The sequence below is a fragment of the Oryx dammah genome, unplaced genomic scaffold (assembly GCF_014754425.2).
Source record: "Oryx dammah isolate SB20612 unplaced genomic scaffold, SCBI_Odam_1.1 HiC_scaffold_11, whole genome shotgun sequence".
Taxonomy (NCBI): Eukaryota; Metazoa; Chordata; class Mammalia; order Artiodactyla; family Bovidae; genus Oryx; species Oryx dammah.
In genome coordinates, this window is record NW_024070195.1 from 42,902,416 (window position 1) to 42,925,190 (window position 22,775).

A 22,775-nucleotide genomic window follows, 5' to 3' on the forward strand; every position below is an offset into this window, starting at 1 on the left:
GCAGGCAGGGCTGGGAGGTCAGGGCGCCAGCGGCACCCAGCCCCAGCCCCAGGCCCGGCCAGGCTCTCCCCCTCGTGCTTCTGCCCGACCTCCCCCGGCTCCTCTGCCAGCCTCCCCTCTGCCTCCCCGCCTCCCAGCCCCGTCCCTCCCCTCCCTGAGCAGGACCGAGGGGCTGCTCCGGCCCGGCCCCCCCCAGCGCTTGCCTCCCCACCTCAGTGATGCAGTCCTCGTGCGTCACCACAGACACCACATCCTCCAGGGGCAGCAGGGACGTGCACTTGATCTCGGTGTAGACGTTCTTGCCCTCGGCACAGGCGGCCAGCAGGTCCACCAGAGAGATGTGGTACATCAGGGGGCTGTGGTCCTCCACGCCGTCGCGGGCAGCCTTCATCATGTCCAGCAAGTGGGCCAGCGAGGCCTTGTCATTGTAGAACACAACCACGTCGTCGCCTGCGTTGGTCAGCTGTGGGCAAGAAGAGGGCACGTCGGGCCCCTCGGTCCTCACCTGCCCTCCCCAGGGAAAGACCGGGGCCCTGAGCCTGGCCTGCACCCAACACACAGGAAAACTCTCCCCTGCCTGAGTGTCTGGGGTTTCCTGGCCTTTGGGGCCCTAGGCTGGTATCTCAGACCCTCTGCTATCAGCTGGGACATCGAACCCCAGACCCAGGAAGGACCTCCTTCCTCTAAGGAAAGAAATCCCACTTGGGCTTGTCTCCGAGGTGCCTCCTCCAGGAAGCCCGTTGTAAGCCTGACTCGCGCTGTCCTCCCCTGTGCTTCCACCGCTGTGATTTAAACCCTCCAGGAGCTGCGTCCCTGTCGTGTCAGCAATTCTGTTCTTCACAGTTAATATAACAACAGCAGTCAGGAATGAACCCCGCATGGCACTCCCGGACCCCACGGCTCACCAATTAAGTTCCTCATCTCCCTCTGGCGTTTGCTCCTTTCTCTCCCTGCCCCTCCCCAGGCTGTAAGATGCTCCGGGGCAGAGAGCATGTCTGTTCCAGATTTAGGCTCAGCCCCTCATTCTTCATTTCTTTACTGAGCACCTACTATGCGCCAGACACCGGGGCCCTGGCAACACGCACAAAGGCTGTGACCTGGCCCTGCTGCGGCTCCTGCCCGCAGAGCTCATATTGGAGTGGTTTCGCCCAGGGGTACACAGCGCCTGGCACGCAGCAGGTGCTCCGTGACTTGTGAATCAACAACGAGGAATGACAAACGAAGGAATGGGCGACTGAGCTCTCTCAGGCCTCTGACCTGAATTCCACCAGGCACCTGAGCTCCCGCAGGCCTATCTCTGTTAGGCCGCAGCCCAAGTTCTGCTGCCCCAGCCTCAGCATCTCAGTCCTGTCCCCGTGTCCCCCCGGCAGCCCGGCGCCCCCCTGTGACCTGCCCGCCGCCGGAGCGCCCCCACGCGCCCTCACCTCGGTCATGATCATGTCCTGGCACTTCTTGACGTACTTGCCCTCGGCCTTGATGACGGTGTGCAGGAAGTCCAGGTACTGCACGTGGCGCCCGTGCGTGGCCAGCAGGTGCACGAAGTGCTGCAGGACGGGCTCCCCGATCTCAGAGCAGAGCTGGTAGTTGTTCAGGAAGATGTGCTGCATAGTCTCCGCCTCCAGCAGCTGCGGGCAGGCGGAGCGGCTGTCAGAGAGGGGGGTTCTGGCGCTCGCCCCCCGCCCGCCGCCTGACCCCGCGCCCTCACCCCCGGCGTGAGGAAGAGGTGCAGGTGCTTGTGCAGCAGGGCCTGGTTGCCGGGGTTCCCCGCGCAGAACTTCTGCAGGAACTGGTGTGTGTAGCGCAGGATCTCCATCATCTTGGCGTCGCCCTGCATGTGGAGAGCAGGGGAGAGGGTGCCCAGGCCAGGCCCGGTGTGGGGCTGGGTCAGGGCTCAGCACTGGGACCCCTAGGTGGCCAGGTTCAAGGTGGGTCAGGAGACGGAGATGTGGGAGGAACTGAGGGTCAGAGCCTGAGATGAGGATGGAGTCGGGGAGCAAGGCTAAGGGGGTCAGGTCAGGTGAACACTGAGGGGGTGTCAGAGCCTTAAACCTGGGGGCGGATCAAGATCACCATGAGTCACAGGAAGGGGTCTATGGTTGAGATGAAGCTATGTTTGGAGTCAGGGGCCAGGGTGGGCTTGGGGACAACCAGGGTAAGGCTAGAGTGAAAACTCAAAGTTGGGGGTCAAGGAAAGGCTGGGGTCAATGGAGGTCAGCGTAATGAAGCTGAAGGTCAAAGGTTAAATGAAGCTGAGGGTGGGCTTCCCTGGGGACTCAGTGGTAAGGAATCCACCTGCCCGTGTAGGAGACACGGGTTGGATCCCTGATCAGGAAGATAACCACATGCCAAGGAGCAACCAGGCCCGTGCTCCACAACTACTGAGCCTGTGCTCTAGCGCCCGGGAGCCGCAACCACTGACACCCGGTGCTGCAGCCACTGAAGTCAGAGCACCCTGGGGCCCGCGCTCCTCACCTAGAGAGGCCGCCGCAACAAGAGGGCCGGACAGCACTACCAGAGGGCGGCCCCACTCATGGCAACCAGAGAAAAGCCACAGAGCAACGGAGACCCAGCACAGCCAAATTTTAAAAAAAAAACTTTTTTTAATGAAGCTGGAGTATGAGGATTAGCGCAGAGAGGGAAATAGAAGCTAGGGTCAAGGTCATGAAGCAGGGTGAGGCGGGAGTCAATTCAAGGTCCAAGTGGATCAAGATGAGGGGTGGAAGGTCAAAGGTCAAGAATACTAAGATTGGATTCAAGGGTCTCAGTATGTGGGGCAGGCCAAAGTAAAAGGTCAGAGTGAGGCAGGTCAGGTCGGCATCAGGGGTCAGTGTGTAGTTTGGGTTGGGTCCGGGTTCAGGGTGCAGCTGCCCTGGGGAGTCAGAGGTCAGAGGTTGGGCTCACCTTGTCGTAGGGGATCTGCAGCAGGTCCAGCATGACCTTGTGGGCATCCATGTTCTTGAGCAGCCGCTGCTGTTTCTTCCTCATCTGCTCCCCGACGCCACACATCTTGTTCAGCCGCTCCAGTATCTGCGGGGTCGGGGGAGGGTGAACCCAGAGCCCCTGCCCACTTCCTCAGGCTTCCCCAGGGCCAACCGCAGCGGAGCCGCAGCTCCCACGGGGCCAGGAAGAGGGAAGGGGGCCACAGCCACTGAACCCAATCGACACAAGGCCGCGAGCACGGAAAAGCCGATTCCACTCGCAAAAGTCAACAGAACAAGTTGACTGTGAAGTGGAATTTCACTGAACTCCTTCCGCTTTAAAATAATTCCATCTGGACCTTGGCAGGGCTGTGTTTAACACTCGGGGAATGCTGGAGGATTTCCTGCAAGCCAGCTGGAGTTGAGGCAGAAGAGGCGGCATGGGGCCTCCGGGGCAGGGGGCCCGCAGACCCACCCCCAGGACGTGGCCACTCACGCCCTTGACGATCTGGTAGTTCTCGCTGCTCTTCTCCCCAGGCGGGTGCAGAAAGCCCTCCTCGTCTGTGGGCCGCTGGGGGAACGAGGGAGCAGGGTCAGCCAGGCCCGGCCTCCCAGGGCCCTGCCCTGGCCCCCACACCCCACGCACCTGCTTCTTGTCTTTAGCGGGGCCGGCCTCCCCCTCCTCGCCCTTGCTGGTGCCCTTCTTGTCCACCCACAGCTCTGACTTCTCCACCATGGTCCGCAGTCGGTCCAGCTCAGACTTGATCACCTTGTAGTTCTCCACGTCCTGGGCTGAGATCAGCAGCTGCACCTGAAGGTCGACCACAAGCGTGCCTGGTGAGATGGGCACCCCCAAGTCCACGGCCTCGTAGAGACGCCCAGCACCTGCCCTGTCCAGGCCTCTCTGCTCCTGGCCTCTCCTCTCCACCCCTGCTCCTCTCCACCGAGCCAGATCCGACTTGGTGTTTATGGCTCTGCTCTAAGTCCACCGCCTCCAGGAAGCTTTCCCTGATTGGCCGCAGACTTCCCTGCATCCCTGGTCATGAGCTATCTCATCACCTGGCTTCAGTTACTCAGTGGCTCATGTCATATGCTGCTGTGGCCTGTCACCTGTTCACACAGAACAGGGCAGAGCAAAGCATACTGACATCACCGAGTGCTGGGACCTGAACCCTGACTCCATCACCATCTCATTTGCTCTGGGTCCGTGGGTAAGGGAGGAAAGCTCCCCCGGGCCTCAATTTCCCCCATCCGTAAAACCGGAATGAGAGTCGAAACCCCGCTGTCAGGCTGCTTGGAGAATTCCACGAATGCAGACCCATGCTCAGCGCCTGGGGCCTAGCGCACCTGTTAAACACCAGTGCCCTCTCACTGGGAGCTGTCAAGACTGCGTGACGTCACAGCGACAAAGCTAGTCCCCTTGGTAAGAGGTGACTTTGTGCCAGGCATGATGCGAAATAGCAAAGGTGCCCATGGTAGAGTTCGCAATCTAGAATGTGCTGTTTGCCTCATAAGACATGACATCAGGCCTGGAGTCAGGCTGAGAGGAGATCAAAGTTGCCAAGACTCAAGGCAGTGTTACGTGCAAGGAGCTCAGCAAGGCCAGACCCCAGGGATGTATCTCAAGCTGCCCCATCCTCGTTTCCCCCACCCAGCACTCAGTGTGTGGCCAGGGCCGGGTGACCCTCTGGCCCCCAGGAAGACCTCTCAGGCCTTCCTCCCCAAGGGCTGGGTGTTCCATCGGGGGAGGGGGGAGCACCTCCCCGAGGGCTGGGTGCTCCATCGGGGAAGGGGGGGCCGCACCTCCCCGAGGTCTGGGTGCTCCATTGGGGGAGGAGGGCGCACCTCCCCAAGGGCTGGGTGCTCCATCGGGGGAGGGGGGAGCACCTCCCCGAGGGCTGGATGCGCCATTGGGGGGACGGGGGCGCACCTGCTTGAAGGTGTGCATGACCTCCTGGCGCTGGCTGAAGTGCTTGAAGAGCAGCTGCAGGGCCCCTGAGACCAGCGGGGCGTAGTCGTGCATGGTGAGGTGGATGAGCACACGCAGCAGCATGCGGCCGCCCTCGTCATCCACCTCCAGCATGCTGCTGGTCTTCCTGCGGGGAGGGGAGGGTGTGATGGTCAGAGGATACACAGGCTCCCTGCCACCTGCCAGACAGCCAGGGCACCATGTCCCCCTACTGACTTTGCAAACAGCCACCACCATGAGCACCTCCGGGATCCCCGTGTCCCCTGAGGGCCACAGGATGCCCTGTGGGGATGCAGCTAAGCCCAGGACTCTCACAGGAGACCCACAGACCCCACCAAGGGATTCACGGAAAGAGGCTCAGGCCACAGAGGCGAGGGGAAAGCTGATCTTTGTTTTCACCAACCTCTCACCATAATGTAGTGTTTCTTTCGGTGAGAAAAATGAGCAGTACCTGTGACTCTGTCACCAATAAAAAAATCACAGATGCTTTCCCATCACTTCAGAGTTGTTACAGAAATTGCAAAATATCATTTACATTCATCACAACTTCAAAGGAATGGTACTAATTACACCTCCGGTGTGGACTGTTATTTCATGTGTTAATAAAGAAGTACATATATAACCGTCACTTCAAATTTGTTTTCTCCAATATTTTGATAACTGCATCCCAATGCCACTGATTTCCTTTGTAATAATAATCCTATGTGCGTTGCATTCTGAATTTTAAAATGCTACTCTAGGAACTCCCTGGTGGCCCAGTGGTTAGGACTCCGTGCTTTCACTGCCGAGGGCCTGAGTTCAATCACTGGTGGCAGAACTAAGACCTTGTAAGCTGTGCAGCGTGCCAGAAATTAAAAAAAATAAAAACTCCATCCTGGGAAGGGAGCCAAAGGCTTCACCAGACGCCAAGGGTACGGCACAGAAATAGTTAAGAGCCCCCAGCTCCTGGAGTGACGCCCACTCGCTTGAAGAGCAGCCTGGCCTCCCTGCTGCGGACACAGGGAGGGAGGCACCTCCAGCTACCTGGCCCAGCTCCTGACAAATAAACAGGCACAACTGCCCTGAGTGCAGGCAGGGGATGGCCAAAATGACACTAGGGCCCAAGGAGCCCCGGTATCACTGGGTTTAGGCAGGCAAGGGAGAATCAGAGCACAAAGCCGGGGGACCTCCACCCCAAGGCCTGGCAAGGATCTGCAGCAAGATTAACCAAGGAGTGAAGGGTCTCCAGCCTGTATCCTCATCACCCACCCAACCCCACCCACACCGCCCGCCTCACCCCCAGCCTCACCCCACTCCAAACATGGCCTCCGCCTGCTCCCCAATGCGGTCCAGGTTCATGTTGGCGGCTGCGGGGAGTAAGAGGGGGCAGATGGAGGCTGGAGGCTGTCTGCACGCAGGACAACGGGGAGCAGAGGGAGAGGGAGCAGGGTGACGCCGAGACCTCCCTCGCCTCCACACTGGCTGGGCGGCCGCCCACCCCTCTGCCTGCCTCTCCTAGAGGTGGAGGCGGAACCGCCTAGGGCAGGGACCCGTGGGGAAGCCCACAGACCTGCAGGCGCGAGCGGGATCCTGGCTGGGGGAGCAGGCCTGGCTCAGCCCCTCACTGACGATGGTCGTGGGCAAGCCCCTGCCTCCCGTGGGCCTCAGTTTCCCCATTTAGGAACTAGAGGGGATGACCCCTGCCCTGCTCCCTCTCTGGGACAAGTAAGTGGGACGATGAGGAGGAAAGGCCCTTGCAGCCTGGGAAACAAGAGCAGGGCAGGGGCGCTGGCCAGAGGTGGCCCCAGACCGCCGCCCCTTGTGGGGCATCAAGTCACGCAGCCTCGGCCTGAAGTTGGGGTGAAGGGAGGGGCGGGGGCTCACTGGTGGAGTCGAAGGCAGGGGCCGTGCCATCGGCCCCACTGTCCTGCATGGGAAACACCTCCACGAACTCCTTCTTGAAGACGGACAGCAGGTAGGAGATGCGGTAATCCAGGCGGACGTTGAGGATGAACTGGAGAAGGGGATAGGATGGGGTGAGGACAGGTCTGAGACCAAGCTCACGGCAGGAGTGAGGGGCCACCCCGGACGAGCCCTGGCGCTGGGGAGGCCCCGCACGGAAGCATGGGACTCCGTGGGCCATCACAACCAGGGCAGCGAGACCCCTCTCCCCTGGGAATGCAGGCTGGCGCAGGCGCATGGAGGACTGTCTGGAGGGTCCTCAGAAAGCTACAGACAGAGCTCCCATACGATACAGCAATCGCACTCCCAGGGATGCACCCGGACAAAACTGCGGTTCAGAAAGATGCACGCGCCTCTGTGTTCACAGTGGCACTATTCACAGCAGCCAAGACAAGGAGGCAACCTGAAGGCCGATCAACAGAGGGATGGATAAAGAAGACGTGGGTGTGGGGGTGTGTGTGTGTGTCTGATGGAGTACTGAAGTGAAGTGAAATCGCTCAGTCGTGTCCGACTCTTTGTGAACCCATGGACAGGAGCCTGCACCAGGCTCCTCTGTCCATGGGATTTTCTAGGCAAGAGTACTAGAGTGAGTTGCCATTTCCTTCTCCAGGGAATCTTCCTGACCCAGGGATCGAACCCAGGTCTCCCACACTGATAGACAGACGCTTTACCGTCTGAGCCACCAGGGGACCTACTCAGCCATAAAAAAGGATGAAACGATGCCATTTGCAGCAACATGGATGGATGTAGATAGAGATCATCATAATAAATGAAGAAACTCAAGCAGACAAATACCATATAATACCACTTAACTGTGGAAACTAAAAAACACAAAGGAACCTACCTATGAGACAGAAACAGACTCACAGATACAACAGACTTGTGGTTGCCAGGGGGAGGGGAAGTGGGGGAGGGAGGGAGTGGCAGTTTGGGGTTGCACATTATATTATATGCAGTATAATACTGTGTTATATAATACATTATATTACATGCATATTATATATTACATTATATGTAATATAATTACACGTAACATATGATGAAATATAATAGATGTAGATAATATATATGTATATAATATATGGCAAACTATTATATGTAGAATGGATGAATAATAAGGTCCTACTGTATTGCATAGGGAACTACATTTACTATCTTGTGATAAGCCATAATAGAAAAATATATAAAAAGAATGTATATATGTACATATAACTGAATCATTTTACTGCACAGCAGAAATTAATAACATTATAAATCAACTATACTTCACTAAAACATATAAATAAAGACTCCTCCTCCCAGGGAGGTCCAGGGCGCCTGTCCCCGGTTCCTGCCCCACTGGTGCGGGTGGTACCTCCTCTCAGAACAAGGCTGACACCCCCCATCCCGCCCCACTCAGTCACTCCTTCCCAGGCTGGACATGGACAGGGATAGGAAGGAAGCTGCCCAGATCCACAGGAGTGCGGTCCTCCCACCCCACTGTGTCAGACAGACCCTGGGCTTCCCAGGAGCCAAGGAATGCAGGGGAGCAGGGGAGGCCACTGCAGGGTGGGCTGACGACACAAGTTTCAGGCTCCTTTGCTGCCTCCGTCCTCTGTGTCATGGGGCACAGAGCCTCAGGCCACACCCAGGACTCAGATCTGATAGCCCCCAGCCCCCAAAATGAGTCAGAAGCCCCCTTTTCTGACTCTCCTAAGCAGACTCTGCCCAGACGGGGTCCCCAGGAAGGGAGCATCACCCTTCCCACCCCCTGGTGGCAGCACAGGAAAAGCAAGGGTGCTTCTCCCTCCTCAGGACCCGTCAGCCCCTCCCCAAGTGCTGCTGGGGGCCTCAGACCAAGAAGAAGGCTGACTGGGTCCACCCCACCAGGAAATGGGCTCTCAAACCTCTAGCTCTGCCTCAAAGTCTGTGTGACTGCAGGAAAGTTCTTTCCCCACTTCCCTTTCCTCGTCTGTATGACGAGGGGACACAGCCAGACCTCGGTGCATACCAGGACCACCGGGAGGGCCTCTCACCACACAGACTGCGGGCCCGGCCTCCGGCATCTCTCATCCATAAATCTCGGGCAGGGCCCAAGAACCTGCATTTCTAAGTCCCCAGGTGAGGCTGATGCTGCCAGCCAGCGGACCACACTTTGAGAGTCACTGGGCTAAACAGCTCCACGTGGAGCCTCCCAGCACGAGATGCTGTGCTCAGAGGGCTCCCTCACCAACCCACCCGGACCTGCTCCCCGCCCCCCGGCCTCTTCCCAACACGCCCCACCACACTCCTGGCCCCACCACACTCCTGGCCCCGCCACACTCCTGGCCCCGCCACCTGCAGTATTTCCAGGATCTTCAGCTTGGTCTCCATCACCACAATGTCCTCATTCTCCTCAAACTTGCTCCTGTCCAGCGGCTCAGGGGCTCCGGCACCAGCAGGCAAGGTGGGGCCACCAAAGACAGACTGCTTGCGGTTCAGCACCATGGTGGACATCATGTGCCCCACGCCCTGGATGGACCGCCGCACATTCTTGCCTGTGGGGCAGGGAGCAGGAAGGGGGTCACGGCGGGTGCATGACAGGAGCACCTGGTCTACCTCTGTCTCCGTCATCTGCAGGGCAAAGCCACCCTAAGGCAGGGGCAGGGGTAACCTAGGAAGACTTCCTGGAGGAGGTGAGCTATCCCATATCTGCGAAAAGGAGGGAGGGCTGAGCAAAGGTGAACCGTGTCGGGAGATCAGTGAGAATCCTCCGGTGGAAAATCACAAGAGCTGTTACAGAGCACAAAGGATCAAGGGACAATGTGTGGACAGCTCTAAAGCCTGGGCTCAGTCTCCATGCACTTTTTGTTTAGATGAGTTTATGCCCCCCGACAGCAAGGCTGTGTCTCCTCTCAGATGGCTGTTCCTGGATAACAGGGTGCGTCTCTGCATCTGACCCGGAGCTCCCCAGGCAGGGCCTCATTATCTCCCTCAAGACCATATGTTGGAAGGCAACTCGCCTAGACCCCACAGCGCTTGCTCAGAGAAGGGGTCTCTCTGGTCCAGCCAAGACTGGAGGAGACAGGGACCCAAGAGGGCCCCTGGCAGCAGAGCTAGGAGGCAGGATGCCCAGGAAGGTGAATGGGAGCGGACTTCCGTTGCTAAGGGGAGGCTGCTGAGCGCTAGGGAGCGAGGTCTCACCGCCTGGGTCTTCGTAGGCCTGCACGCAGTCGATGATGCCTAGCAAAGTGCGCGTGAGCCGCAGCAGCTCGCTGAAGCTGTAGAACCCAAAGTAGATGAGGTTGTGCGCCAGGCTGACCACCTGCGGAGAGGGGGCGGGACCGAGGCCAGCATGAGCCCAAAGCAGCGATGGGTGGGACCTCGCGAGGGGCGTGGTCTCCTGGGGGCGGGGCCCGCTCGTGCAAGCAGGGCTCAGCCGGTATAATAGAGGGTCCCGTCAAGGCTAGGATGTCAGGGCTGTGTGGACACGGGGCCAAGGGTTCCAGATCAGCGCCGCCTGACCGCAGAGAGTTACCGAGGAAGGCCTGCCTGCAGAGGAGGTTACTATGGGGAGGGCAGGGCAGAAATGCAGGAAGCAGGGGCTGGGGGTTCCTGCCTGCGACCCAGCCCTGCGCTGATGGGGTGCGTGGACCAGGAGGAGGCAGCCCTCTCCAGGGAGTCAGGAGAGAAGCCTCCCTCCTGAGGAGTCCCAGTGGTCTACACGGTCTCCCCGCCCTGACAGGGACACTGAGGGAAATTAGGTTAAGGATCGCACTGCCCACCCCAGGGGGGACCACGCCAGCATCCACCGAGCCCCAGCCCACCTCAAAGGTGAGCTTGTTCTTCTCCTCGTTGGCGAAGGGCACGGCCTCGCTGACCACATTGTTCAGGTAGTCCTCCACGAACTCCATGGTGCTGGCAAACTTGTTCTTCTTGTCGTCTCGGGAGGCGTTGAGGTTGGAATCGTAGCTGGAGGAGGTGGAGGTGGCCAGGTATGAGGGTCCCTGGGGTCCGTGCACTCCAGCCAGGCCCTGCCCGCCCTCCTCCACCCAGCTCACTCCTTGATGGTGATGGCCGTGGGGATCTCGGTCCAGAGGCGGGCGAACTTGACAGGCGTCACCAGCTCCTGGGGGTCGCGGTCCACGTGCACGTGGAGCATCAGGTGGCAGAAGGAGGCGCGCAGGTCAAAGGGCAGCATCTCGTCCGCCATGCACAGGAAGATGAGGTCGACGCCCAGCTGCTGGGAGATCTCGTCGATGGCCAGGTACTGCCGGTCCAGGCACATGCGGGCAAAGAGCTTCAGCTGGTACCTGCAGGGCACGGAGGACGGTGAGGATGTGGCAAGTGGGCTCCCAAGGGCTTCTAGCACACGCCTGGGCCTGCTGAAGACCGGTGCGTGCTGCGTGTATGTTACCCAGTTGGCACTAATGGCAAAGAACCCATTTGCCAGGGGAAGAGTTATAAAGGGACGAGGGTTCAATCAGGAAGACCCCCTGGAGAAGGACATGGCAACCCACTCCAGTACTCTTCCCTGGAGAATCCCATGGACAGAGGGACCTCGTGGGCTATAGGCTATAGGGTCACAGAGTCAGACACCACTGAAACTGACTTAGCACGCATGCACACCTGTCCCCCCAACTTTACAACGTGGGTAATGACAGGTCTCAGGGTTGTTGTGAGGCTGAACTGAGTGATCGGGGGAAGTGTTTTGACCATTGCTGGGGACACAGTGAGCATCTGATGAGTGTTACTTAGTGTTCTTATTTTTAAAATATGGATGTTGGGAAAGGGGTGTGGGTCTCTTTCAGGCCACTGTGCCGAACCTGTCCTCAGGCCAACAAGTGCTCCTCGGGCAGCCCAGTCACACTGACTTGGCCTCGCGGGTGAAGGAGAAGGCAGGAGCACCCGCAGAAGCCGCTGGGGCTCGTCCAGGGCAGGGCCTGGCCGAGCCCAGCTGGGGGGACCCCGGGGCACCTGTAATAGCTGAGCACGTTCTCGTCGTGGGCGTTGCCAGCCCGCGCCTCCTGAGCCAGCTGTCGGACGCTCTTCTCGTGGTGCTCGTTGTTCTTGTCGGTCCACGTGAGCCACACTTCCTCTTCTGAGTACTCGATGCTCAGGTACTCGTGGGACTGGGCCATCTCTTTCACGGGCCGAAGCCTGTGGACGAGCGGCACCATCGATCGGAGCGGGGCCCAGAGCCCTCCCCCTCAAGCACCGCAGCCACACCGGCCTCCCCTCCCGGAGCTGGGCTGAGGGCCGGCCAGCTCCCAGGCGGCCTCCCCTGCGGGAACGACCTCCAGCTCAGGACCCCAGACAGACCACGAGCTTCAGGAAGGCCGGGGCCTTGGCTCCCTCTCCTCTATGGCCCCGCCCTCCCCCACACCGTGCCAGGTACTGAGCTGGGCACACAGCAGGCTCTGGGTTGTCTGCAGAGAGCAGGGCGCCTGTTCCAGCCTGAAGCCGACCAGCGCCCCAGCTCTAAGGTGGCCCGGGGAGCTGGGCAGGGGGAGCCCTGGGAAGACTGATCCGCAGGCAGGAGACAGTGCAGCCAGCTCACTCGGTCTGGATGAGAATGTCGCTGTTCTTGGGGTCCAGCACACACTTGCAGATGAGCTCCTGGGTGACGGGGATAGCGATGTGATTGGACACACACAGGTCAGACAGGTAGTCCAGGAACCTGCGGTGACAGCAGGGAGGGGCTCAGAGGGGGCCTCCACCCCGCCTCCCCAGCTGGCAGCACCAGCTCCCCAGCGCCTGCAGTTTACTGGTCCTCCTCCCTTCCCAGAGCTCAGAGCTGGGGCTGTGGACTCCCCCGGGAGAGGGAAAGCCCTCAGGCATCACCCCGGGGCTGACTGCCGAGGGGCAGAGAAAAGGATGCCCGGGGGAGGAGCGATATTCAAAATATTTAACTGCTTCACTGCGGGCACTGACTCGCCTGCTGGAAAAGGTTCTGGGGGACTCCTGCTGTACCAGAGTCAACACTCTTACTGTTAAACTGGGCCAAATTTGGGAGGGGACTCAGTGAGGGGCTGGGGGGACCAGGGCCTCAGAGAGGGGGCAGTTTACCAACTAGTGCAAAAGGATTTCAAGATTTAACAGCCAGCATCAGCGGCTCTCTTCCCCAGGCAGTGCTGGGAGTGGGGAGGGGTGGTGGGCTGGGACGGCGAGGGGGCCCACCTGGGCTCCCGGTTCTTCCGCACCAGGCTGACAAAGGTCTCCACCTCTGTTTTGGTGATGTGCTTCTCCAGGAGCTTGCGGTTGTTGTGCAGCAGGGCGGTGATGGTGTCTTCAGCCAGGATGTCATAGCCAATCTGAGACTGCATCATCCCGAACTGTTTGGCGATGTGCTCCTAGGGACAGCCAGGCTAAGGGTTTCAGGGAGCCCGCTCTGCTCCAGGACGCTGCCTCCCGGGCCCCCAGACCCTAGGAAGCTCAGGGGTCCAGGAGAGGACACCAGCCCCAGGCCGAGGGTGGGTTCACGTAACACAGATATTTAGCTCCCATCTAGCTCCGTGCCAGAGTGAAACCCCCACGACGGAGGGACCCTGTTTGTTAGCAGACCAGCTACATGATTGGTGGGGTCTGGTGAAAATGAGATAGTACTCTTCCCAGAAATAAACCCACACACCTATAGTCAATTAATATTCAACAAAGAAGGTAGAATATACAACAGAAAGTCTCTTCAGCAAGTGTCATTGGGAAAGCTGGATAGCCGTATGTAAATCAATGACCTTAGAACACACCATCTCACCAAAAATAAGCTTAAAATGGCTTAAAGACTTTAATATAAGATACAACACCATAAAATTCCTAGAAGAGATCACAGGCAAAACATTCTCTGAGAAACTGTACCAGTGTTTTCTTAAGTCAATCTCCAAAGGCAATAAAAATAAAAACAAAAATAAACAAATGGGACCTAATCAAAGGAAATCATAAGCAAAATGAAAAGACAACCTACAGAATGGGAGAAAATATTTGTAAACAATGTGCCTGACAAGGGCTTAACTTCCAAAACATACAAATAGCTTACACAACTCAACAACAAAAAACGAACCCAATCAAAAAATGGAGACCTACCTAAACAGACAACTCTCTAAAGAAATACAAATGAACAACAGGCACATGAAAAGGTGCTCAATATCACTAATCGTTAGAGAAATGCAAATCAAAACTATTAATACAATGAGGTACCTCCTCACACCAGTCAGAATGGCCATCATTAAAAAGTCTACAAACAACAGATGCTGGAGAGGGTATGGGGGAAAAGGAACTCTGCCACATTGTAAGTGGGAAGGTAGTTGGTGCAGCCACTATGGAAAGTAGCACAGAAGTTCCTTGGAAAACTAAAATAGAATTACCTTATGATCCAAGAATCCTACTCCTGGGCACATATTCAGACAAAACTATAACTAAAAAAGATACATTCACCCCTGTGTTCACAGCAGCACTATTGACAACAGCCAAGACACGCTGCCGCCGCCACCGCCGCCAAGTCGCTTCAGTCGTGTCCAACTCTGTGCGGCCCCATAGACGGCAGCCCACCAGGCTCCCCCGTCCCTGGGATCCTCCAGGCAAGAACACTGGAGTGGGTTGCCATTTCCTTCTCCAAACCCAGGGATCAGACCCATGTCTCCTGCACTGGCAGGCAGATTCTTTACCACTGAGCCACCAGGGAAACCCCACAGTGGAATACTACTCAGCCATTAAAAAAAAATAACACCATTTACAGCAACACAAATGCAACTAGAAATTATCATACTAAGGGAAATTAAGAAGAGAAAGACAAATACCATATGATATTACTTATATGTGGAATCTAAAATATGACACAAATGAACTCATCCATGAAACAAACAGGCTCACAGAGAACAGACTGGTGGGTTCCGGGGGAGGAGGAGGGGCTGGGGGAGGGAGAGGGGGATGCCGGGGTTAGTGGATGTGAGCTTGCACATATAGAATGCATTAACAGTGAGACTCGAATGGACAGCACAGAGAACTCTGTTCAATATCCTATGACAAAGCATAGTGGAAAACAATATTTTGAAAAGGAACATAGCTATAACTGAAACACAGATGTATGACAGTAATTAAAAACATTATAAATCAACTATACTTCAATGAATTCAACTAGAGGTAATTTTTTTTTTTTTTAAAGAAAAGAAATAGCACGATTCTTATTCAAACATTAAGAATTTCAAGACAGTCATCGTGGAACATTAAACCCAGTGTGAGGTCCCTCAAAGGACAGAGCCAGGCTGTGTGCCTTGAGGACCGGCCTACAGTCCGATCCCCTTGAGACAGCGCCTGGCACGGCAGGGTGCGCCTTGGGGAGCACGTGCGGGGTGAAGGAGAGCGGGAGCCGGCCGGCGGGCAGGGGGCAGCAGGCCGGGCGGCGGCGGCCCACCTGGTTCTTGCGGTAGTCCTCCTGCGAATGGCGCAGCACGCGGTAGCACAGGCGGAACATGTGCTGGTAGGGCGCGTTCTTCTGGTCCGACAGCTCCTCCAGCCGCACCAGGGGGCCCTCGCCCCCCTTATCGCGGAAGGGGGCCTTCAGAATGCCGAAGATCTGGAGAGCACGGAGAGTCAGGAAGAAGCCCCACATCTGCCCACACCGCTCATTACCCTCAGCCTCACGCTGACCCTGCCCGGAGGCCACCCTGACATTAACCCCCAGCTGGTTCTCAGCTGCACATGGCCCCAGCCCACCCCTCACCCGCTCCCCTCTCCTGGCTGGAGTCCCCAGGACACTGGCCTCGGCCGGCCCCTCCCCACCGAGAATCCTAGTCTCAACTCCAGTCCCAGGCCTGGCTCAGCCTCTGTGGGGAGAGCTGAGGGTGGCTGCAGCTCAGGGGTCTCAGGCTAAGAGAAAAGGCAGGCCAAAGCAGAGTGGCCAGAGCTTAAAGGGTCAGACGCAGGCCTGCCCTATCCAAACACAAGTTTAACTCGGGGACTGGGTGTGGGTGAAGAACTGTTATAGAACAGCAAGCAAAGAGCCGGAATGATAGGGGATGAGAAATCTTTAGTTGGATCCTGATTCCCCGCAAAAATCGAGCTTTAAGCAGGCATTTGGGGAAAGGCCCAGAACCCTGGTCTGGATGGGGTGTTGTCGCTAGTTTCCTTAGGTGTGGTCAGGAGACTGCTTACAGAGAACGATGCTTTTTCCCTTAGGAGATGCAGACTGAAGTGTTTAGAGGTGAGGTGTACCCTCCTTTAAGATGCGTGGACACAGAGGCAATGTGGCGATGGAGAGTTATAGAAAGCCAGACTGGCAAAGTGGTAACGAGTGCGTGTTCACTGTGCTCTTCTTTCAATACTTGCTCAACATTTGAAATTTTTCATAATAAAAATTTGGGGAAAAAAATTGTTTAAAGCACAAGTTCTCAATCTGACATCTGCATGAAAATCCTAGCCCTACTGCTTCCAAGCTGTGGACTCGGTCAAGTGACTCCAACCTCTGCATGCATGCATTTCACCCTCAAGGGTGAAATGAGGATAATAATTAATAAGACTTCCCCTGGGTCGGGAGGATTAAATGAGGTGACGGGCACTAAGGACGGAGCCTGGCACACGTTAACAGTGCAGGAAGTACTTATTTTAAGAGGTGATGAGACAAACCGCACCTCAGATTTTTTTAAAAAATAATAATTTTTAAAAAATGTTTAAAGAAGTGATGAGAAAACAGCAGGGAGACCACAGCTCAGCTGGAGAGGTGAAAAGGCAAGCTCATGTCAAAAAGATGAGCTTTCCCTGGTGGCTCAGCAATAAAAAATCCATCTGCCAATGGAGGAGACATGGGTTCGATCCTGATTTGGAAGACCCCACATGCCATGGAGCATCTAAGCCCGTGAGCCACAGCTACTGAGCCTGTGCTCTAGACTCCGGGAGCCACGTCGGTGGCAGCTCGTATGCCCTAGAGCCCGTGCTCTGCAACAAGGGAAGCCACCCCAAGGAGAAGCCAGAGACAGCCCAGGTGCAGCAACAAAGACCCAGCACAGCCAAAAATAAAGAGAACACATATATACACTAAAAAAAAAAAATAGAAGACGTCCTGCTCCCTGGCCACGGGCCCGCCCCGAGGCCCGCCCAGCCCCAGGTGTGTGTGGCCACCTGTTTGAGGATGTTCTGCTCTCGCATCAGCTTCTGCCGCTCGCGGTTGGGCTTGGTGACCATGATGTCCAGCACGTTCTGCCCATTGTTGGGGACATCACTGACGAAGAACACCAGGTCCTCCAGCAGCTGGATAACAAACCTTCACAAAGGGACACCAGGTGAGAGGAGTGTGAAGGGCTGACCCTGGGCACCCCGAGGACCCCCTCACGTGCCCCCAGGGGCAACCAACCCTTCCCCACAGCCAGCCCTGCCGTCATAGCACACAGCCTGACACCTGCCTTCCACTTCTCTCCCGGACTCACCCTGAGCTGCTCTCCACGTACACCCCTGCCCCCATCCACCCTGGATTCCAAAGTGCCCTCTAGACAGAGAATGCCAGGATACTCCAACCTGGACAAAAACCAGTAGGGCACACGTGGGGTGTCTGGTGTGAAGGGCTCTCTCTGCATTTCCATCCTGCCTGCCACTTACTAGCTGTGTGACCACGGACAAGTCTCCGAACCTCTCTGCGCCTCAATGAGTGAAACAGGGGTAATGATGACTCCATCACAGAGCTGGTTCTTGGAGTATGTGAGCGGTGAGCCTAGTGCCCAAAGTCAGCCAGGGCCCGGCAGGGACTAGTCCCTGCCTGTCACCCCGTCAGCCTGTTTGGCTTCTGCTTTGACGCCTTCGTCCACGAGACGCCGACCCCAGGAGGACAAAGGCTCTCGGGGAGCCCCTGGAACCCTGCCCCTGCGGCCCACCTGCGGTCATTCTGGCTGATGAAGCCCTCGTGCAGCTTCTCCACGGCGCTGGCCAGCATGGAGCTGGCGTCGTTGGCGAAGTCCAGGTCTCGGATCTCGGACACAGGAACCGACACGATGGCGAAGGCCTCCTTGTCCTCCTTGGTGGGGCAGGTGCCCAGCTGCAGGGACACAGGTCAGCAGGGCCTCCAGGGACCAACCTGGGCCCCAGCCCGGCCCCCAGTCCTCAGGGCCCACACCATGAGTCGGATGGGCCGCTCCTCCTCGACATCGATGGGCACGTTGGTGCTCTGGATCCACGTGTTGGTGCAGAGGTGCCGCAGCCGGACGTAGGAGTTCCTGCGGGCGGGTTGGGGCCGAGCACAGAGCGCGTCGCAGCACCTCCCAGCCATCTGCCGGCTCCAACCCCCACGGCCCTGCATCTTCCTCCTGCCTCCACAGCCAGTGGCTGTGGGCCAGGGGCGCCCGTCCCCCCCCAGGTGAGGAGCCAGAGGAGAGAAACCCCAGGCCCTGCGCCAACTGCCGTGAGTTCCCAGGCCCTCACACCTTGCCCACTTTCCCCAGACCCAGGCGCTCCAAGAGCCCAGGCATGCATGCAAGCTCGGGACCCAAATTCACTTGGACAAATGAGGTTATTTACACTATTTATCCCATTCAGTGTCAACATGCCTGCGTCTCACGTCAGAAATAGTCATGTCTTTGATTGTGAAACACAATTACCTTTCAGAAATGAAAAACAATCTGAACCTCCAAGTACATCTGGCCTCAAGATGCAGATAAGGGATTGGGTAATCCTCCCATCAGCCCTTTGATGGGTAACTCGATAATCCCACTACACAGGTAAGGATGTTGGGGCCAAGTGACCAAGTCAGCTGCCTGAGGTCAATGTTAAAGCCTGATTGACACCCAGAAGCTTCCTGATGTTCCATCCTAAAATCTCCAGGTTGGAAGACCTTAAAGGTTAGGGAGTCCATCCCCTGCACCCAATGTGTCCTGAGCCCCAGGCCAACTGGCTGTAAAGAACACTGGAGAGAAGGCGGCACCCAGGGTGCAGGGCCCACGGCCCAGCACATGCCAAGTTCGGCGGTGGTGAGCTCCCTACAGCTGTCTCGGATCTCTCCAGAAGGATGGGTCATGGAAGGAAGGACAGAGGAGCAGGGGGTACTAGGAGTCCGGATACCAGCCCAGGCAACCGCCCCCCAACCCCATGCCCACAGCGCCCACCCACCGGGGCACGAAGGAGTCGGTCTTCTGCAGCGTGGTGGGGTCCAGCTCGAAGAGGGAAGCGATGTCGTTGCCGTGGGGCACAGCCACCAGGCGGTACTTGATCTTCTCCCCAACATTCCGGCGACCTGAGCGGCCCTGCACACCCTGGGGGCGGGGACCCCGACTCAGGCAGGAGCCCTTCCCTCCTCTCAGGCCTCCTGAAACCACTCAGGATCCCACCCGAGAAGCCTTCTCCCTCCAGCCCACTTCCCAGGGTCTCATGGCTTCCCCCACCCCGGAGCCACACACGGTCACCCTTCCCAGGCCCCCAAACCCTCCCCGGTCCTCACCGTGCCTGCTGCCTTGGGATCAGAGGCGTCACCCTTGTAGCTGGGGTTCTCCTGCTCAGAGATTCAAGATGGGGAGCTATCCACATGATTCCCGCTCCAAAACGACCCTGGGTTGGGGCAGGCAGCCCCTACCCTCCCAGGGGTGCCCAGCCCGGCCCCAGGACTCATGCCAGCCCAGGAGGACGCACCCACAAGATCACTGCCCTCCACAGACCCACAGCTGGACGAACGGACGGACGGACGGACACACACACACACACACATACACATCCCGATACACACAAGCCTGTGCGTCATGGACAAAGACAGATGTGGAACGTTAAGCTCCACCAGGGCTGGGAGTTGAGCTCACTGCTGTAGCCCCAGGGCCTAGAACAGCTGCTAGCACAGAGCAGGAACATCACCATACCCGTGAGATGTATCATCACCCGAGCATGACTACAAATACCGGTTAAATAGATAAATAAGCACAAATAAACCAGGGTCCACAGACATGTGAGTCTGCGTGCAGGCGTGTGCCAGGCACACATGCTCGTGCATGCCAGGCTGGGGCTCCCAGGATGCCCTCTGCCTCCCCACCCACCTCAGCAGCCAGGTAGTTGCCGGTGGCCAGGTGCTTGAAGCGGTAGAGGCCGTTCCAGTGGCCAGCTCCTCCACGGCACGGGTCGTGGTGGACCACCTGGGCGGGCAGGAAGAAACACGTGGGAGGAACACTGCAGGCCCAGAGGGCTCTGGGAGGATGGCTCTGCGATCCTCTCTGGCCCATTGGCTGTGGAGGGGCTCAGAGGAGACAGATGCTGTGTTTGCATGTGTCGGGGGGGTGACCTCCCACCCGGCAGGGGTGGGGAGCTCAGGGCCGGAAGCAGGGCTCTGACCTCCACCTCCCAGAGGGCGTTGGAGCTGGTGGCAGACGTGGCAGACTGGCGCAGCGTGGTGCGCAGGAACACCTGCAGCTTGGCTCTGTACTCGTCGCATGTCAGGAACTTCTCCTGTTCCGCGTGGAACAGCCGCACCACATCTCCCTGCAGGGGGGCCGTGGGCTCAGGGCAACTGGGGACCCTCCCGGCAGGCGAGCCCCCGTCTCAGACACCTTCCAGAGCCAGCAGGCACAGGGAGCCCCAGCCCACCCCCACAGATGGTGGCCATGGGCAGGGGAAACCCTGTGTGTTCAAGCGCCCGCCATGGCAGGCACAGGCCCTGACCGGGCAGCCTGGCATCCTTGCCAGAGAGGGCATGGGGCAGAGGGTAGGGGGCCTGGCTTGAACTGTGGAGAGGCGTGGGTAAGCGGAGAGAGCGCTCAGAGGATCTGCGCCCACAGCCTCTTCCCAGAAAACAAAGTGAGCTCAGCCAGGACTGGGAGCGGATGGTGCAGGGGTTTCGAGCCCAGAGACGGAGAAGAGGCCAGCTGGGGCGGCTGGGGACGGTCCTGCGGGGTGGGGGGGCTGGGAGAGGTGTGGAGCCAGAGAAGAGGGTGCGTGGGGCGGGGGCCGGACAGGGAGCAGAGCCGGGTGCCCGGCAGGTGGACGCAGGCGGGCAGGGGGGCCGGGAGTGGGCGGGGCGGCAGGGGAAGGGGTGTTCCCAGTCCTTACCCCTTTCAGCACCTCCTCCAGGTGGTCTCGGAACTGCATGAACAGGTTGATCTTCCAGCTGGTGTTGCAATTCACAGAGTTGACCTGGGGAAACACGCAGAGACCCGTGAGGCTGGGCAGGCCCCCAGCCCCCCAGGAGTGGGCGGGGCTGAAGGCCCAGAGTGGGTGAGGGGAGACCAGCCCAGCGCCCATTAATGAGCAAAGGGAGGGGGTGTCTGCCCCCAACCAGGGCCCCCAGGCCCCAGCCCAGCTGCCCTGGGGCAGCCGCCCTGTGGGCTGGAGAATGTGGGCAGACGCTGGGAGACAGGAATGGGGTCGGGGAGGCCCACCCAGGCCCTCCAGCGGCAGACAGGACCAGAGGGAGCAACCCTGTGGGGAGGGAATGTGTAGGCACTCCTCCACGGCAGGGTCGGCCCAACGAGACTGCCAGCTAGGGTCCCCGGACTCTTCAATCTACAGAAATTAGTAAGAGGCCAGACAGCCAGTTCAGACAAGGCTTTAGCAGGACTCCTGCTGCAGCCCTAGGGAGCAAAAACAAGTCCCAGGTGCCCTGCTAGCAGGTCTTATAAAGGGTGAGAGTTGGGGTGGATCCATGGGCTGGGCCAGAGGCGTGGCTTAGGCGGCCTGCGGCCCCCTCGCTGGTGCCCCCTGCAGCAATCACGCCCAGTACCTGGCTTCCGCTCCCAGTATCTCAGAAATAGCAGCTGGTTTTTGGCCTTTTTGCACCCTACTGTTCCTAACTGCCCCCACTGTGAATGCATGCTGTTACACTTAATCTCACAGTTTCTTTGGATTTTGTTGCTCAAGAGACGTTTGGCCAGGTGCAGGCCCTCCTGCAATGCGTCCCAGGTCCCAGCCTCCCTCAGCCCACCTCTCTCTCCCTCTCCCCGCTCACCTCCTTGCAGCCGGCGTTGTCGCTGAGCTCATAATTGCTGGCGTGCAGAGGCTGCCCGGCGTTGACGGGATTCAGGATCACCTTGTCCCCCACAACCACCTACAGGGACCAACCGAGCAGGGTGAGGGTGCGGAGGGCGGGGTCCCCAGGCTTCTCTCTGGTTACTCTGCCCCCTGAGAAACGGGCCTGGGCTCGTGCAGCGCCCCCCCCCAAGGACCCTGTAGAACGGCCACCGGAGCTGCGACCTGTGCCCTCCAGCAGGTCCCTCCCCCTAGGCCATCCTCACATTGTCCCCGTTGCTCCGCAGCTTCCAGAAGGGCTGGATGAAGAGCCAGGAGCCCTCGTTGCCCGTGGCGTCCAGCGTCACCCTCATGGCGTTCTTCTCCAGCAGGGCCGGCAGCCGCTTGTTGACGGTCAGGTACTTGTTACTCTTCATGTGCAGGAGCTGGGGGGCAGGGCGGGAGTGAGGTCACCCCAGGAGGCCGGCCCATCAGAGCAGGGGGTGCACAGGACCCTTGGACACACAGGACACAAACACGAGCACACACACACTCACACCACACCCAGGTGATCACACAAAAAAGTGCTGCTCTAGAGACTGTACTCATATTAGCTCCCGTAATCCTGTAACAGCTGGAGAAAAGTATTTACTATCGCTGGCCTGATCGTCAGATGGGGAAAAGAGAGGTCCAGGGAAGGGAGGCAACTCGCCCAGGCCACAGAAGCACGACGTGAGCCTGGCCCCCAGGGCTCCAGGCCCTGCGCTATGACCCACGTGCTGAACACACACACACCCGTGGACACGGCTCACAGGCACCGTGCACACGCAGAGGCAGGCGGGCAGTCGTCCCACGAGCCGGCCAGGTGGTGCCCCTCAGCCCACACCCGCCCGCCCCGCACCTGGATGACGCTGCCATACTTCACGACGTCCCCGTGCACCTTCTTGTTCTCCGTGTCGTTCTGCTTCTGCTCCATCTGGGCCGCGTGCTGCATAGACACACACCACGGTGGAGGGCGGGCCGAGGACCTGGAGGGGCATGACCCCCCTCACCCACAGGCCCTGCCACTGCACCCAGAGTGACCCCTCTTCCCA

General features: G+C 58.3%; 1 protein-coding gene across 2 annotated transcripts in view; it reads right to left on the reverse strand.

Annotated features, from left to right (window-relative positions):
* The window catches only part of ITPR3 (inositol 1,4,5-trisphosphate receptor type 3), a 67,329-nt gene that overhangs the window by 16,046 nt on the left and 28,508 nt on the right, over positions 1-22,775 (reverse strand). Inside the window, exons 4-31 of one of the 2 annotated variants that reach the window (XM_040249088.1) lie at positions 22,583-22,669; positions 21,969-22,127; positions 21,683-21,781; positions 20,788-20,871; positions 20,074-20,220; positions 19,782-19,877; positions 19,199-19,249; positions 18,871-19,013; positions 17,882-17,981; positions 17,643-17,803; positions 16,897-17,038; positions 15,194-15,355; positions 12,967-13,139; positions 12,347-12,466; positions 11,764-11,946; positions 10,848-11,099; positions 10,614-10,758; positions 9,991-10,111; positions 9,145-9,344; positions 6,751-6,880; positions 6,176-6,233; positions 4,849-5,014; positions 3,565-3,729; positions 3,415-3,489; positions 2,902-3,027; positions 1,706-1,828; positions 1,425-1,625; positions 212-463 (exon numbers count right to left, since the gene is read on the reverse strand). In XM_040249088.1, coding sequence (XP_040105022.1) covers positions 212-463; positions 1,425-1,625; positions 1,706-1,828; positions 2,902-3,027; positions 3,415-3,489; positions 3,565-3,729; positions 4,849-5,014; positions 6,176-6,233; positions 6,751-6,880; positions 9,145-9,344; positions 9,991-10,111; positions 10,614-10,758; positions 10,848-11,099; positions 11,764-11,946; positions 12,347-12,466; positions 12,967-13,139; positions 15,194-15,355; positions 16,897-17,038; positions 17,643-17,803; positions 17,882-17,981; positions 18,871-19,013; positions 19,199-19,249; positions 19,782-19,877; positions 20,074-20,220; positions 20,788-20,871; positions 21,683-21,781; positions 21,969-22,127; positions 22,583-22,669 — 3,921 coding nt within the window. Of the gene's footprint in view, positions 1-211; positions 464-1,424; positions 1,626-1,705; positions 1,829-2,901; positions 3,028-3,414; positions 3,730-4,848; positions 5,015-6,175; positions 6,234-6,750; positions 6,881-9,144; positions 9,345-9,990; positions 10,112-10,613; positions 10,759-10,847; positions 11,100-11,763; positions 11,947-12,346; positions 12,467-12,966; positions 13,140-15,193; positions 15,356-16,896; positions 17,039-17,642; positions 17,804-17,881; positions 17,982-18,870; positions 19,014-19,198; positions 19,250-19,781; positions 19,878-20,073; positions 20,221-20,787; positions 20,872-21,682; positions 21,782-21,968; positions 22,128-22,582; positions 22,670-22,775 lie in introns of both variants that reach the window. The other variant, XM_040249087.1, reaches the window with a different exon arrangement.